The sequence below is a fragment of the Phoca vitulina genome, unplaced genomic scaffold (genome assembly GCF_004348235.1).
Source record: "Phoca vitulina isolate PV1807 unplaced genomic scaffold, GSC_HSeal_1.0 scaffold6, whole genome shotgun sequence".
Classification (NCBI taxonomy): Eukaryota; Metazoa; Chordata; class Mammalia; order Carnivora; family Phocidae; genus Phoca; species Phoca vitulina.
In genome coordinates, this window is record NW_022589709.1 from 34,796,248 (window position 1) to 34,813,934 (window position 17,687).

Consider the following 17,687-nt stretch of genomic DNA (forward strand, 5'->3'; position numbering starts at 1 on the left):
TAAAGAATTGGTAATACAAGAACCTTTTTTACAGAAGTTTCCATATCTGTTTGTTTTTCGGGAAGAAATAACAGCCAGTACAAACACTTGATGAAAACAACATTTATCTATATAACTAAGCTCATACATACTCTGGAGCCTGGAACGTACCTGTTAAAAAATAAAAAGTTCAATTGCTGAGTCACTAGAAATCAAACTCTTTCATAAAATTCTCCCAATCAGACACCATTCAGCCTGGCTCTATTAGCGTCACTTCTCAAAAAGCAGAAATCTTAAATGGGATGAATCATAACAGCTGGTTTCCCCCAACTGCCACTCCACCAGACAGGAAGCTGGTTGTCACTGGGTGTTAGTCCAGGCAGCTCAGGCTGGGTAGTGGGGCCTGTAAAAGAAGGGGAAGCCCATCAGGGAACTTCTTCAGATGGAGAGCTTAGAAAATGATGCTTTTGAAAATTTTTGCTTTATTTATTTATTTATTTTAGAGAGAGAGAGAGAAGGTGGGGAGGGGCAGGAGATGGAGAGAAAGAATCTTAATGTGGGGCTTGATCTTTGGACCCTGAGATCCTGACCTGAGCTGAAATCAAGAGTCGGACACTTAACTGACTGAGCCACCCAGGCGCCCCAAATTTTTGTGTTTTGATTGTGATGTGGAGAAAGCCCTAACTGAATGCCATAGTCCACAGGGGTCTTTTCTATCCAGGGAAGGGATATAAGAAGTATGACTATAGCCTATTCTGAATTTATAATCAATATATAAACTGAATAAAGATAGAAAACACTAAAATTGTTGAGAAGTGATTCATTTGCTTGGAAGAAAATTGCAAAGACATTTGACTAGTGTGCTGCAGAGAACTTGTTTCTCTCTAGCAGAGATGTCTGAAAGTTAATTCTACTATAAAGCTACAATAATGACATCATATGATATCTGCGAAAGGATAGACATATAGATCAATAAAGAATAGAGAGTCCAGAAATATAATCACATAAATATTACGATCAATTAATTTTGAAATAGATGCAAAGGCAATGGAGAAAAGACCATATTTTGCACACATCTATATGCAAAAAAAAAAGGACCTAGACATATACCTCACATCTTGCACCAAGATTAACTCAAAATGGGCCACAGACTTGAATGGAAATGTAAAAGTGTAAAACATTTAGGGAAAACATATGCAAACATTTTTGTGACTTTTAGCTAGGCAGAGTTCTTAGATATAACCCTAAAAGCACTATCCGTAAGAAATTGATAAATTGGACTTCGTCAATATTAAACATATTTTTTTGCCCTATAAAAAGACAAATTTTTCTCTGCATAAGACACTATAACAGAATTTAAAATATGCCACAGAGTAGAGCAAAATATTTGCAAATCACATATCTGACAAAGAACTTATATCCAGATTATATAAGGAATTTTCAACCTCAACAATATGAAAACAAACAGATTTTAAAAATGGACCAAAAATCTGAAAAGACAATTCAGCAAAGAAGATATGAAGATGGCAAACAAGCACATGAGAAGATACTCTACGTCATTAGTTATTAGGGAAATTCAAATTAAACTGCAATGTGATATTAATATGCACCCTGTAGAATGACTAAAATTAAAAACAAAAAGACTAACAATATGAAGTGCTGGTTAGTATGCAGAGAAACCTGAACTCTCAAATGCAAAATGGTACTGACACTTTGGGAAGATAGTCTGGCAGTTTATTATGACATAAAATGTACACTCCCTATAGGCAGTTAATTTCACTCTTAGGTATTTGCCCAAAAGAAATAAGACATATGTTGATATAAAAACCATTTGTGAATGTTTATAGCAGCTTTAGTCAGAAACACCAAAAACTGGATACAATACAAGTGTTCTTCAATTGGTGGCTAAACATACTGTGGAGCATCCATACAATGAAATATCATTCAGCAATAAAAAGGAACAAACTACAGATATATGCAACAACATGGATGAATCTCAAATGCATTATGCTAAGTGAAAGAAGCCACAGTGAAAAGGTTGCATCTGTATGATTCCATGTATATGACATTCTAGAGAAGCAAAACCCATAGGGATAGAGAACATATCAGTGGTTGTTAGAAGTTAAGAATCAAGGAGAGGGATGCCTGGGTGGCTCAGTAGGTTAAGCGTCTGCCTTCAGCTCAGGTCATGATCCCAGGGTCCTGGGATTGAGTCCTCTTTGGGTTCCTCACTCAGCGGGGAGTCTGCTTCTCCTTCTGCCTGCCTCTCCCCCGCCTGCGCTCTCTCCCTCTCTGACAAATAAATAAAATCTTTAAAAAAATTTTTTTTAATTAAAAAATAAAATTTAAAAAAAAGAGTCAAGGAGAAAGGTATGAGGAGGGAGTTTTCTGGGGGTGACAGAACTGTCCTATTTGTCAAATGTATAAAAAAAAAGAATAAATTTTACTGTATGTAAATTAAAATAAATTTTAAAGAGTTTATTCTGAGCTAACACTTGAATTTTTTACAGTAAACTTTCAGGAATAATTGTCATTGCAAACCAAAAAGACCGGCAAATTTTCCATTTTTTTGAAGATTTTTTTTTTTTTTTAATTTGGGAGAGAGGGAGAGAGAGCAGAGTTGAGAGGGAGAAAGAAGAGCAGACTCCCCACTGAGTAGAGAGCCTGATGTGGGGCTCCATCCCAGGTCCCTGAGATCATGACCTGAGTTGAAGGCAGACATGACCAACTGAGCCACTCAGATGCCCCCCCATTTTTTTTTAAAGTAAATTTCCAATGGCATGTTTCTGTTTGGGCAAATACTCAAAAATAACATCAATCGATCTGTTCAAACCTATATGCTTACAGCAAGTATGTAAAAAAAAAAAAAAAAGGTTAACTTTAAAATCACAAAATAAAAACTTTTTTTTTTTTTTTAAGATTCAGGAACCTAAAAAAAATTCAGGCAAAGATACTGATCAAATCAAGATTACATAGGACAGATGTCTTCCTCTGTGCACAATTTGTCAACATTTGACAAAGCTAAATCATGCTGCTTGGCTTTCTATACTATTGAAGTTTCATAGAATCCACTGACTCCAGTACTGGTATTTTCACCAGGAGTCAGAGTTATAACAAATCATTAACATTCTGGACAGTTCTTGTTTTTAAGAAATATGAATATCTGTTAGAGACTAATACTCTTTGGCAGGTAAATCATATTATACCTTATACTTTTTACATTTTTTTTATGTTGGCTCAATTGAGAAATATTGAAGAGAAATCACAATTCAAATACAGAGCAATTAAATCACCTAAAATCATTTTACACATAAGAGAAGTGATTTACTCAAGCTAAAGATTAGAAGGACAGAATCAGAAACAGAGAGCAACTCACCTTATTCTCAGTTTTAATGGCCCTGCTTTCAAGATCACAAACACAAACCAAAAACATTTCTGTTAATAAATTATCATTAAAATTAATTTGCTACGACAACTTAAAGGGGGGCATTATCACTTTAAGTACCAATGTACACCCAGTGAAATTTATTCAATGAGTATGTGGCTACTACCAACAGCAATGATCTCTTACTAAATTCTTTTCACACATTATCACTTTAGCTTCACACTGTTCATTATTTCCACTGATGGTACCCTATTTCAAACTTCCAAATGATATAGAGTCACCTCTGATCATTGGTCTCCCTGCTTATTCTCTCCCCAATTATCTTGTGTTTCCTGTACATTTCAGATCAAAGTGTCTTCAGGCTCCCGCATTACTGCCTGCAACACCTACTCTCTGTCATAACATATCCAACGAAAAAAGTGTGCAAGGTCAACACATCTTCATGGGTGTACACTGAATAAATGCAATGCCTAAGAAACAACTATTAATTTTCTACCCCCTTTTTCTCCCACTCCAAAATACATTTAAAGGGAAGTGACTGAGAATGATGTTACTATTGGGAAAATCTTGGAAATATATATAGGGATACATACATAGCTCAGGTATAAAATACTTTTGTCAGTAACAGTGGCCCACCATAGCCACGATTCTCAATGGGAAAGAGGTGTACAACCCTTATGATGGGTGTGGTTTGGGTAAACTCCCTAGTTCTTTCGCTTCTCCTCCGCTTTCCTCAAAACCTCCCTCAGAAAACTTGTCCAGTTCTGTGACTCCTACAATTATTTCAATGGGATTGATTCTGAGGCCTAAAGCCCACATTTCCAAATGCCTGAACATTTTCACTCATATATTGTACCACCACCTCTAACCTAAACCAGCTCCTCGTTTTGGTTTCCTTATGTCTTTTTATATCAATACTATCTTGGAGCAAACAAACTTGAAGCTAGTACTTATTTTTGGTTCCTCATGCTCACTCACCTCTCATACCCAAATAAAGCTGTCAGATCAGTCAATTCTGCCTTCAGAGGGTCTTTCATATCCTTCTCCTCTTCTCTGTTCCCTTTATCAATATGCTAGCACAGGCCTCATTACCTTTCACCTCCTAATTCAGCTTCCTCTTTCTGGTATTCCCCCATTCTAATCCATTACCCATACTGCTATCATCTAGACAATCCTAACATGAGGATTAGTGTATGTCACTTCCTGGTCAGAAGCCTCCAATGGTTCCCATTGCTCACAGATAAAAGGCCATATTCCTTAATCCAACATTGAAAGATCTCTTCACAATCTGTCTTCAAGCTATCTTTCTCTGTTACAACCACCTTCACGTGTCCCATATGCCAGTTAAACCAGATTATAGTCTTTTGCCAAAATACCTTGTGATAGCAAACCAGTGCTCTTAGGATCCCTAAATTTAGAATGTTTCAATACTCTCATTATCACAGCTACAAACCTTTGATGTCCCAGAGCTAACTCTCCCATGAAGTTTTTCCCAGCACCCTGAGCTGAATATGTTCTAGCAATCCAGAACTTCCTACACCACTGAATTAGTGCCTGTATGGTACTTCTCATCTAATATCCCTTATCCTCATATCTTGCATTCTATATTAGACTATCCTATTTTGTTTCTAATGTTATAAATGTTTTAACCTATAAGGGTCATGTTGACTCTTAAATTTCCAAAATCCAACACAACAGTGAAAGCTCCCAAAATAGTAGGCCATAAAGGATCAAAAGATCAAAGATGATCAATATGATACTTGATTGAAAACAAAATGGAATCAAGGCAGCTGCAATTCTAATTCTGTAAGTAGACACACAAAAGTCTTCTGTGTTCACATGTGTGATACATTTATTCTGCACTTTTTGCCATAATATGTTCTAGAAACTGGGTCATAAAGTATCATTTTCCCATGGGAACAGTGATGTTATTGGGGATTGTGCTTTTCAACAACGACTCATTATCAAATAAATCATAGATAGGAACAATATGCAATAAAAGCAAAGATAACAACTGTAAATCCTTATAATTTAAAATTATAATATGAGCATTTTCAAATGGGCATCCACACACTATGCATATTTGTTATGCCAAGGGTTCCAGTATATCACAAATTATCTATGCTTACATAAAATAGCTTTCATAAATCTCAGTAAAGTCAATATGCTAGCTATAATAAACCAAAGATGAATTGATCACTTTATTTGCCGTCTTACTATTTAATAGGATGTATGATGTTTGTTTTTTTGGGGGGTGGTAGGGGATTCAAATGACTTAGTCTTACTTTCAAGATCAACAACAAAACCAACCCCCAAGCAGCTCAAAATGGTAGAACCAATCATTTTCTCTTTATTTTTTTTTTAATTTTTTAAGATTTTATTTATTTATTTTAGAGACACAGAGAGCGCACAAGTGGGGGTAGGGCAGAGGGGGAGGGAGAGAGAGAATCTCAAGCAGACTCCAAAATGAGCATGGAGCTGGTGTGGCACTCAATCTCATGACCCTGAGGCTCAAAAGACAGAGCCACCCAGATGTCCTCCATTTTCTCTTCATTAATTTTATTGTATAATTCCTCAGACATTAGAGCTATGTTCAAAGATAGAAGTGCTAGATTTGGAAAAGGAAATCTTAGGTTCTGACCAAGCTCTGTCACTTACCAACTGGGTGATACACAGTCTCTGTGAGTCTCAGTTACCTCAAAGGTAAAATGAATATAAAACAATGGCTACCTCACAGAGTAGGAAGAAAAATCAAAGAGACAATGTAGCTTTGTTGCTTTTAAGCTGCAAAGCTTCATCAAGAATAAGTTATTATTGGGGTGCCTGGCTGGCTCAGTCAGTGGAGGGTGCAGCTCTTAATCTCGGGGTTGTGAACTTAAGCTCTACCTTGGGTGTAGAGATTACTTAAAAATAAAATCTTTTAAAAAAAGAATAAGCTATTATTAGCAATATCATTCTTAATGTTGATGGAATTTGGCTCACTATTAGCATGTTTAAAAGTGGAAAGGTGAAGAGGTGTTTTGTCTCCTCTGGTCTTCCCTCCTCCTCAGTTTATTCAGATATACATGTGTTCTTTTTTAGTACAAAACAACACAGAGGTCACCATTAGTACCCTTTCCCCTCTCAGATCTTATTTGACACCTTTCAGGGCACCTTGCATTACACTGAAAAGCTATAAAAATAATTATTATGTGCAAGAAAGGGACACTTTGGTCACTATTGTATGCAATTCTATGGACAGAACATGTTTCTCAATCAGTTTGGAAGGAGAGAACTTTCTTGGTGTACAGAATTCAAACCTGAGTCTTTCCCTTCTAAAGAATATACAACTTTCTCGAGATTGCTCTTCAAGTAGGGAAAGGCAAGCAACAAAGAGGGAAAGAAGGCCAAAGAGGTGTTAGTGAATACTGAATATTGCCATCTTCGGAAGCCAGAGTTGTGTTTTTGATACATCTGAAAGAATGAGTGAAAACTCTGCCCACCTAGCCTTCTCTACTCAGCTCTACACCAAGAGTAAAGAAGGTATGTGAACTGGAGGGGAGGATAAAAGTGTGGGTGGGGGATACTTTCCTTACTCCCCCATCACAATTTTTGAAAAGAACCAGACTGTCCTCAGAGGAAGAAAAGACTTCAGAGACTAAGAGGGTGTAGAGGTAGAAGTCTAGAGCCGGTATGGTTTCCTCCAGGATTAGGAAGGGCAGAGGCTGCCAATTCCAGGAAGAGTGCAAATTAAGCCCACTGTCCTTACAGCTCCCCTAGAAAGTACACACCTGGAGAGGGAGGCTATACTTGGTACCCAAAGCTGCCAGTCTCAGCAGAGTTCCCAGACGTGCTATACCTTCCAGGAAATCATGTGGACTATCACCATATATGTTTTGTGCCAAGCAGTACTTAGGGAGTTTCAACCTCCCTTCTCATAATCCCCATCAGTGCCACTGTCAACCACACTGCCAAACAAACACACAATCTAAATAAAACCAGTATGTTTTTTACATAAGCCCAGCTTCAAATCAGGTCATCTGGTTCCTTCCATCTAGATTACACCCAATCACAAACTGTTTCTAAAGGGAAATTCTTGAGCTTCCAATGGATTATCCAGCAGTGATGGACACTGAACAGACCGTCTTCACCATATATTCTGGGGCCTTTGTAACACCTGTGGATTTATTGTTCTACCACCCAGTGAGATGGGGAGCTCAGAGCCAGATTTAGCAATAATGATGATTACCATGATAAGTCACACAATGAGATATTTCTTACACTTAAATGGAGTGGGTAAAAATCACATGTGATACAATAATTGTTTAGCTTAAAATCTGTGTTTAGGCAACAACAATTTATGTCCTTCTTGTAGGTATTTCACTTTTATTCTCTATAAATATTTAGTGAATTTCTTTTAAAACCATTAAGCTCCCACTTCACTTGTGTCTAAGGAGAGGAGAAGATTTTTTTTGTACAGAACTAGAAGTATAATGGTACAAGGTCAAACCCAGTGGGGACAGGAGGCGTCAGGGAGAGAGAATTCCAAGAAGAAAGAATTTCCATATGGAAAAAGAATTTCCAGAGAGCTCCTCTGCTGTAACTTTGTAAGGTTCTGTGCTCTCTTTTCCTAACAGAAGCCAATGCATTGAGACATTAGTACAAATTTTGTATAGGCAGCTTTAAGAAAAACTTACAAAACTACTAAGACAGGTGTAAGACAGAATGGCTTCGTGCACTGGAAGTCACTAAAGCAGAGGCTAAAAACTAGAAATCTGTGGGTTAACTCAGGCCCAAAGAATTTTTTTAATGTCCACAAAATGTTTATGGCAAATTTCAGGTAGGTGCCAAAAAGTGAAAATCAGAAAGCTCACATAAAAATCTGTGCTTTCCAGCTTTCTTTAAAAATTAGAAGACTGGACAACATTGGGCCCCTGCATGTTCACCTTGCAACAATCAGATGGACCAGAAACTGCTAAACACTTTATAGACACCCCCAGCTTACCACAGTCTAGCACCTTCAGTCCCTGTGGCCCACTCCATTTATTTTGGGTACCTAATAGCCCCTAAAGGCATCTGAACTAGAGAGCTCAGCTTCAAAGGAGAAGTGAAAAGTAGTCATTAAATACATGGCAACCAGGAATGAGGGGTGGAACGGCCTTTGAAAACCAGCAAAGACTTTGATGTTCACAGTCCTTTGCCCATTTTGTACAGTAGATATCACAAATGGAGCAGGCCCTACATCAGTTTACTTCTATTTTGCCTTTTCCTTGAGCTGAATTATCATGTAAGACATATTTCTTCTCAGTTATTAATTCCAAAGAGCTATTTAATGTATATAGTGACTAGAAGGCTGATTGAGACCTACCACTCCTGGTTGTAATAGGTTAGGCAGGTTGCTTTTGAATGAATAATGTCTCAGTTTATTCACTCATAAAATGGATAGGTTCAGCTAGAATGATCATTAAGATCATTTTCAGTTGGCCTCTCCCCATCTATACCATCTCTACTTATCTAGAATCTACTCAGCCCTCCAGAGATGTTCAAGTTCCACCACCTCTTCAAAACCTCTCCAGACCTCCTTTCTTTAAATTTTTGAGCTAATCACCACTACCACCCAAACTAGCGTTTTCTAATTCTCTAATTGCTTTGCTTGGAGTCATCGGTTCATTTGCCATATTTAAACAGAAAATTCCTTTAAATAAGAAACGATACACTTTAATTTTTAAATCCTCCACAGCATTTCACACTTGATCGGCATTCAATAATTATTTGTTAATTATTTACTCTGAACGACACAGAAAATATCTATAAACTGGAAAACTTCCCAAAGAGCAACTTTCATCATATCCCTCCAAACAAATCACCCCTATCAGCATCACAACTTGCCCATCTGATTCAGGTAGGCATAATGTGTACTATGCAATGAAGAGACACAATACTAAATTACTATATTACTTTGTACATGATTATTGCTTCCTTTCTTAGTTGAAAAGCTCAAAACGGGAAAAATATAAACAAACAATAAGTCACTATAAGATATTGCCCAGTGAAAGATGATGTTACCCATTAAAATAGGACATGAGAAAAATTTTCCTACCACAATTGAGAAAAGAAAATCAATTACTACTAAGATGCTGCAGGTCAGACATATGAAAAGTACAGTGAAAACCACCCTTGATCCTCTCTCACCCCTTGAACCTCTCTCACCCCGTGTCATCAGAAGTTCTGAGTAACAGGAGAGCAACATGACATGTGGGCGGGAATTTACCCACTTTCACAAGAAAAGTAGTGAGATACAGGCTCTACTTGTTTGGGGCAGACTCCCCCTCCCCGCAAACAATTAAGGTTTTAGAATGTGGTCAGTCCTTCTCTATTAAAGCAACATGAGAAAAGAATAATTCACGTACAAAATTATTTTTTGTGATTACCTTAATTTCTCTATTCAAAGAATTCAAGATGATTTACACTTTAGTGAACTGAATTAACAAGTGTTAATCATGTCTTAACAACTACCAAATTCTAGTGGATTAAAATTAAGTCAATTTTAAAAATGCTCTCCTGTGATGTAACCAACAGTTAATACAGATGTTTTCACTTAACCCATACTCTATGGAAAGAGAAGTAGCTCTATAATTCATATCAGATACTTTCAGCGCTTGCGGGTCTGAATCAAGAGGCAGTGTACCCTGTAGGCTGGGGAAGGGATTAATTCGGGTGATGGGGTGGGATGAATCATGAAAAACTCCCACTTGGATCTTTCGGGAAAATCACAGCCTTATCCAATTTGAAAGGATGGGAAATACTGTTTAAATGCCTTTCAATTTCTCCAGGGAATCCCTATAAAACGCAACAAGGTTTTCAATCTGAGGGAAATAACAAGCGTCTCAATTTTTTTAAGTAGATTTTTTACACTGCCTTTTAACGGTTTCAATCCTTTCAATGGTTTGTTTTTATCTGGTGTTTTGGATTACCCTGTTAATTCATCCTCTCTGACAGGAAGCCTGTCAGTCTACCCAAACACAGCCTGAAGAGGGCTCTTGATTAGGCTCCCTACTTTAGCCACGCCTACACACGGAGCCTTGCGAGGAATGGAAAGTATGCCCGGCCTCCGCACACCCTCACACCCTCATCTCCTCTACTTAGCCTCCAATAGCTTAAGCCCTAGCTAGGTTTTCCCACATCCATGTCAAATAAAATGAGCAGAGCTCAAACAGAACCGAAGAATGACAGGTGTGGATGTTTAATTTAGGTCAATTCCAGTTCTACTCTTAAATGGTCCTTTGAAAGGAGATACTCCAAATTCCGTAAAAGGCACAACCCTTTCCCAGTGGCGAGCTCCAGAGAGACGGGATGTGTTCCCCTAGGATCAGAACCGGGCATAAAGAGGGAAAGACCTAGAAGCTCAATTTTCTAAAGTACTGTGCCCACCACAGCAAAATCACGTAAGCTTTAGGTATGGTGTTGTACCTAAGGTTCTCCACATATTCCAGCACAACTCCTAAAGCCTAGGGTCGACTCACTAATTTCAAGGTTAGGGTGAAATGACGAAGAAGGGCGTTTTCCCCAATTTCACCTGTTCACCAGCGCTAAACTGAGTTTGAGAGGATGCTCTCCAGTGACTCCACCTACTTCTCCCTCCCTCACACGCACACCCAAGTCCCACAAGCTTCCGCAACCGTCGGGGGACGAAGTCCTTACTTGGTCACACTTTGGGGGTGGGGGGTCCTCCTCTTCAAGGACCACCGGGGCAGGAAGAGATTCCCCTACTCTCCCGTCTCTGCACTACTATCCCCCAAGGGGCGGGGCTCCGACTCTAGGTAACCCGGCCAGGCAACCTGGACACCCAATTAGCAAGGGATCCCCCAAGCCAGCCTGACCAATCGCTGCCGCCGAGCCAAGACGACCAAACGTGACGTAAGATGTGATTAAATTGGCGCGTCACCTCTACGTCAGCCTCTCACCTCGGACGTCCCGTCCCGGGAGCAAAACTCCAGCGACTTTGGGCCCCGCCCCCGTGAGAGTGTAGGGCGGCCAATGAAGGCCGTCCCGAGGGGAACGAGGCCAATGAGACGAGTCCGGGGCGGGGCGCGGGGCCAGAGGGTGGGGCGGGTGGCGGCGGTGGCAGCCCGAGGTCTGGCTGCGCGCAGTATATGACAGTACGTCAGCAGCGGGATGGCCGTAGCTGTGGCGGCGGCTGCAGAAGCCCAAGCAGCCGCGGCCGCAGTGGAGGCTAGAGCCCGAGCGGCGTCGGCGTCGGCACCCCGGGGAGTTTAAGATGGCGGCAGGGGGGGCGGCGGGCCTGCGGGAGGAGCAGCGCTACGGGCTGTCGTGCGGGCGGCTGGGACAAGACAACATCACCGTACTGCATGTGAAGCTCACCGAGACGGCGATCCGGGCGCTCGAGACCTACCAGAGCCACAAGGTGAGCGGGCCAGCCGGCCAACCGGCAGGGCTGCGAGAGGGAGAGGGCGCTCGTCGCCTCCCGGTGGCGCCACCCGGGGCTCCGGACAACCGGCGCGGGGCCGCGGAGCAGTGGCTCGCCTCAGCTGCCGTCAGCGCCCGCGGCAGCTAGGCTGGGCAGGGCCGGGCAGGGTCGCTGACGCTGCCGTCCCGGGTCGGCCGGGCGCCGGGGCGTTGGGAGGCGGGCAGGCGGGCGGCCCCTGGTGGCAGGGCCGAGGCAGCCGCAGCCTTGGGTGGGCTGCGCCGCCGCTGCGGGACTTTCCGACGGCGCCCGCAGGTTTCCTGGCGTTTTCTGTCCCAGGGAGGGAGGGGAGCACTAGAGAGAAAACTGAGATGACTACGCTGTCCGTGACGGGGGAGGGGGAGCGGGTGCAGCGTACCAGTAACGAACTCGGAGTACCGAGGGCATGAACCGTCCGCGTTTGGGAGGTAACACATAGGCACCGCGGATCCGCAGAGACTCGGACACAGCAGCTCCGCGTGTAGAGGTGGGACACACCTTGTACTCGCAGGGACTCGGGGACACAGGTACACCGCTTGGGGGGGCACACCATGTACTCGCAAAGGCTGGGACACGACGCTCCGCGTACGTAAAGTAGGGGGACACCTTGCATTCCCAGAAATTCAGGGACACTGGCGCTTCGCCTTCCCGGAGAGGGACCAACACCGTGTACCGTGCACACACCCAACGCTCACCCGGGAGCAGGAGAAAGGTTCGCAAAGGCTCCCTTGTATCCAAAAGACGCGCTGTGTCTCGGGCTAACTCCCGGCGATAGGGACGTGGATCCAGGGTGAGGATGGGGGAAGATACACGCGTCCAGGGCAGAGACCCCCGTCCCGCACCCAGCACCCCGTTCCGAAGAGACACCCGTGTATACACACACACAACTCAAGTACAGCTAAGAGTCATATAGACGCACACATGCCGCAGTTGGAGTACAAACCCAGAAACGCATTTTCTCGTTGGGGGAATAAAATAAAAATAAAAAAGCGGAGGGTGGGGAGACAGAGAAAACACGCCATAACCCAGGGTGCATGGGAAAGCTGTTTACCAACATGCAGTGTATGGATGTATAAAGAGAGGGATATACCATATGAGAGACAAGTAACATTTACTCTGAGAGGAGGGACAGTAGGAAAGAAATAAAACCGACAGGGCGTACTGACAAACAGCCCAGTCCAGTCCATAGCAATGAAACATGCTTCAATTAACTGAAACAGGCACAGAGGGCCAGAGGGACACCGAGACGCAGACTCACATAGTTATTCAGATAAAAGTGGAGAACAGAATTAACATCTGTTGAGCTCCCACTAGTGCCAGGTACTTTAAATGCATAGAAGGAAGTCGGATTTGGAAGCAGAGCTGTGAGAGAGATGTGAAACCTGGTTCAGTGGGAGCTTATGAAGCTGGGTGAGGGGAGACTCATCTTCAGAGAAGCCCCCTACATAAAGGTGCACACAGAGGGAGGCACACAGTTGTGCACTGCTTGGGAAGTACATTAATTCAATATAGGTGTAAATAGCAGGAGAGACTCACAGAGGTCAGCTTGCTTGGAAGGGCACTCACAGAATCGAGTGGCTATGTAGATGTACACTTCAGGGCACATGTGTTATCCATCAGAGACGTGTATGGTGGAAAACACACAGATTTAGGAGGGGAGGGAGGAGTGTATGTACATGGAGGGGTGGGGGGGGAATGCCTTCCTACACAACTGTGAAATCCTAGGGAAAAAAGAGTCTCATTTGTGGCTGGAAAGTCGGTGTGCACCCAGTAATAAGAATGCAAGAAGATATAAGAAATACAAAACTGCGTATGTCAGTAGCTGCTCCTAGACAGGTACACCTGCGGGGAAGAGACCAGCACCAGCATGGAGTAGGAGACCCATATGGGGGAAGTCAGATAGGCAAGCAGAAGGACAGAGGCAGACGGTGGAGAGTAACTTCAGCCCTGCAAGATGGAGAGATAAGCTTGCCAGTTCCAAAGGGAGGGCATGGGAAGGAATGACACTGGCAAGAAGGTAGGTCAGGGGTGTGAAGAGAAAAACACACAGGCTGAAGAGGAAGAAGCCAGCAGGAGAAGGCCAGCTTTCCATCAGAGAAAGACTGACACGTAGAGGATAGGTAGATTCATCTCTGGGGACAGTAGGTCACTAACCACCTGGGGGGGAACAAGAGGCAAACTGTACAGTTGATTACAGCAAAATTGACAGACATCTATACACTTGGCAGGGAAGAGGTGGGTGAGGAGACCCACAATGGGAAGGGATGATGCCCAGGGAGAGTGAGGTGCCAGAGGCCTCCAGTGCTCAATGGGCTTCTGGGCTAGGGCCCACAAAGGGAATATTTGTTTTTCTACCTTCACTTCTGCCTCCTACATCTTAGTGTGACATACTTGGGATTAAGGTTGGAGTACTTTGACTCCAAAAGTCCTCACATTTATAAACCAGTATCTTCCAAGAAACAGGAGATCAAAAATTCTCTCCCAACCCTCCACTTGGTTCTTGATTTTTTTTTTTTTTTTTTTACTTTTTATAGTCAAAGGTACTGAAGTCACTGGATTTTTTTGCTAACTACTTCTGTTGCCAGTTAATGTCATTACTATATTTTTCCATCTCTGTGCATGCAAATTAATGAGCCTGGTCATTCTCTACAGAAGCAGAGAAGAGAAAGGGAGAAGACTTTTCCAAGTCCTTCCATCTTTCTGAGGGTGGACCCAGGTAGATTGAGTTAGTCCTGGTACTCCTTTTCTCCTGAAAAGCTGGTGGTAGAAGCAGTGGCATGCAAAGAGAGGAAGAAGAAATAAGCTGACTTGGCCTTTGCAATTGGACACTGCCTTGTTTCTGACTTAACCAGCTTCTGACCCCAGGCCTCACTGTCATTTCAGCTACAAAATACTTTTTAAGGGGCTTGGAAAAGCAGGAATTGGGGTGAGAATGTTAATCCAGGTGGTTGAGAAGTGGAAAGAGGCTGTGGAAAAAGAAATGAGGGACCTTTCGGGTAACTATACTGTTGGTACTTACTGTACTTAGTCTGGTGTGTTCAGCTAAGTCTCCTACAAATGTGTTCTCAGTGACCTTCCTCCTGGCTCAGGCCAGACCAGGGCTCCCCCATCAGGGAGTTGCTAGCAGTAGACATCTGGCTGAGCTTTTATCTTCCAGTTGGAAGGTAACTTATTTGGTCTCTTATACCTTACGCCCTTATCAGAAGGAGGGCTCATGACTTGAAATTGTAGCAGCTGTTTGGAAATATGTTGACACATGTTGGCTAAATGGGAAGAAGTTTCTGGTGGTCAAGCCTATTCCCTCTTGGGGAAGAATGGCATTAATTTTCATATAAGACTGCCCCCACCATTCCTGTGCTCAGATAGGAAGGTTGATGCTTGACAGATGGCCTCCAAGTGGCTTTGGCCTGTGCAAGGTTATGACTATTATTCCTCCTCTTCTAATGACTTTCTAAGAGCCAGAAATTTCAACAGTTTCCTAAATTAAGCATCAGAAAGCTGTTTTTATCCAGATTACTTTGCCCACTAGATTTACTCTTCTAAATTAATCCACTTGACGTAAGATTTCAGGGAGGTACATTCAGGGATTTTAGTAAACTAAAATGATTTAAGCAGAAAAAGAAGTTCTTTAGATAGAATTGAACAAGTATACGGAATTGTTACAGTTCATGGAAACAGAATCTTCAATTGGAAACAATTCTTCACTGTTTCAGAAGATAATCAAATCTAATTGACCATCATTATTCAAGTTTTCTATTTTTAGAGAAACGAAAAATGCTAACTTGAGAACCTTCCAAAATAGGGACTGGGTTGGGGGAGAGAGGAGACTTATGGGTCCAGAAGTGGGAGTTATAGTTGGAGTAAATACCTCCTAAAAGTTGTTTTCCATTCAGTGTGAATACAGAAACAGTTTCAAATTGATTTTTATTAAAAAGTGTTAAATGGAAAGTAAATTTAGGCATACTAATGCAGATATCTAGGATATATTGCAAAGCTACTTTTTTGTTAACTATAGATGATTTTAAATGAGAGGAAAGTTACTAAATAAAGTTACAAATTACAACTTTATATTCATTCTAAATTGATGTTTGTGATTGTGTGGTCTATATAAGCGCTACATACTTTAAGTGAACATATATTACTGTAATTACATATTTCTCCCAAATGTATCCTAAAGCTGTATTTAAAATTAAAACCCCAAATTCTACAATATATTTTAGCTAATTCAGTAATGTGTAACTGGCTTATTCTGACATTTTTAGTAAGAAAATCTTATCAATATTTTAGCAGATTCTGTCAATGCTGAGCCTGTCAACTTATTTTTTAAAAATGTTTAGTCAAAGTTTCAAAGATGGTGGCTCAAATAATACCATCATGTTTACCTATTACATAAAAAGCCATTGCATTAATATGTTTGGGGGCAGGGTCTTTTCATTCTCTGTGCCTAAAGATTAGAAAGCAGATGTGTTTAAGAAGGATTCTGTTAACACATTCTCTTGTCAACTCTAATTATTGGCTTTAAATGAATTTTCCTTCTTTGATAAGTGTCTTCTAGGAAAATGATAGTGTTTTGAAAATTTGTACAAATAAACTTACATTTAATTTTGCATGAGGAACTGAGTTTCTCTCAGTATACCAGATATAATTATTTCCAATCAAAACATAAATCTTCACAAAGTTACCGTCCTTCACAATAGCTCCTTTTGTGTGTTACTTGGTCTTTTAAAATCACTGATTCCACAGGTCATGAGGTAGGTAATTTCCGCTCAGCCGGTCTCTCTATCAGGTGAACTTTTTAGCATTTGATGCATTGTGGTTTAAGGCATGAAAAGACTCCTACCTTACTTTTTCCTTATCTCCATTTTTCCGCCTGTCGTCAAACAATTTCAAGTGTGTGTGTGTGTGTGTGTATGTGTGTGTGTGTGTGTTCAGTAATCTGCCTTATAAATACAGAAGACCCTGTTCTTAAGGCATCACTCAAACATCCAGACCTGCCAGCACAGAATTGCCACTGCCGTAGAACATGTTTATTAACTAAAACAAAGAGGTTTGCATTGTCAGATTCTTTTTATTAAGTTCAATTAATGAATCATTGAACACTACATCAAAAACTAATGATGTACCGTATGTTGGCTAACTGAACTGCATTGTCAGATTCTTTTTCTTGAACATTTTAAATGTTGCCAGGTTTAATTTTAAAAACAATCTTACTGACTTTTAACTTAGACCCATCTTCAGGCTGAACTTGATTTTAAATGCTTTTTATCAAGTAAAGTCAAATTTGTACCTCATGTTGCAAGTGTTTGAAACTTTTATTAAAATGATCAGGCACTCAGTGCAAAGAAGGGTGCCCTTCCTGGTGAAAAGCAGTAGCCAGATTGCCTAAAAAGATAGACAGGGAACTTTGGCACCCGAATTGGAAGGAGAAAGAAAGAACATATGTGAAGGATTGGAACATGTTCAAGAAAAGAGTTTAAAAGGAAAGGGGCGTAGAATTCTTGGAATGATTTACAGGAAAGCTTATGGAAGACAATCACCAGATCCAGTCTTTCCATTTGCTCTATTTGCACTTGTAAAAAAAAAAAACAAAAAAAAACAAAAAAAAAAAACCATGAAGGCAGTGCTCATAGTGCTTACTAAGTAATTTGTGATAAAGCCAGCAGAGGGAGGAAAATTAGAATTTCAGCCAACCAATCCTGGGTCATTTAACAATTTGCAGTGACCACAAGAGAGGCTCAGGAGCCTTGTACCAGAGTCCAGCCCATGTATTTGCCCAATGGGCCAAATGTATTTGGAGTATTTGAGAAGATGTTCCTAAAATGTGATGATACGGGCATTTCTATTTAAGATCAGTTAAGTTTTATAATAAAACAGTGTATA

The 17,687-nt window shown here is 41.3% G+C and overlaps 1 protein-coding gene across 1 annotated transcript in view; it reads left to right on the forward strand.

Moving 5' to 3' along the window:
* The first annotated feature begins 11,444 nt into the window (after positions 1-11,444).
* The window catches only part of ELL2 (elongation factor for RNA polymerase II 2), a 70,044-nt gene continuing 63,801 nt past the window's right edge, over positions 11,445-17,687 (forward strand). Inside the window, exon 1 of the mRNA XM_032403970.1 lies at positions 11,445-11,768. Coding sequence (XP_032259861.1) covers positions 11,622-11,768 — 147 coding nt within the window. The 5' untranslated portion in view covers positions 11,445-11,621. The remainder of the gene's footprint in view (positions 11,769-17,687) is intronic.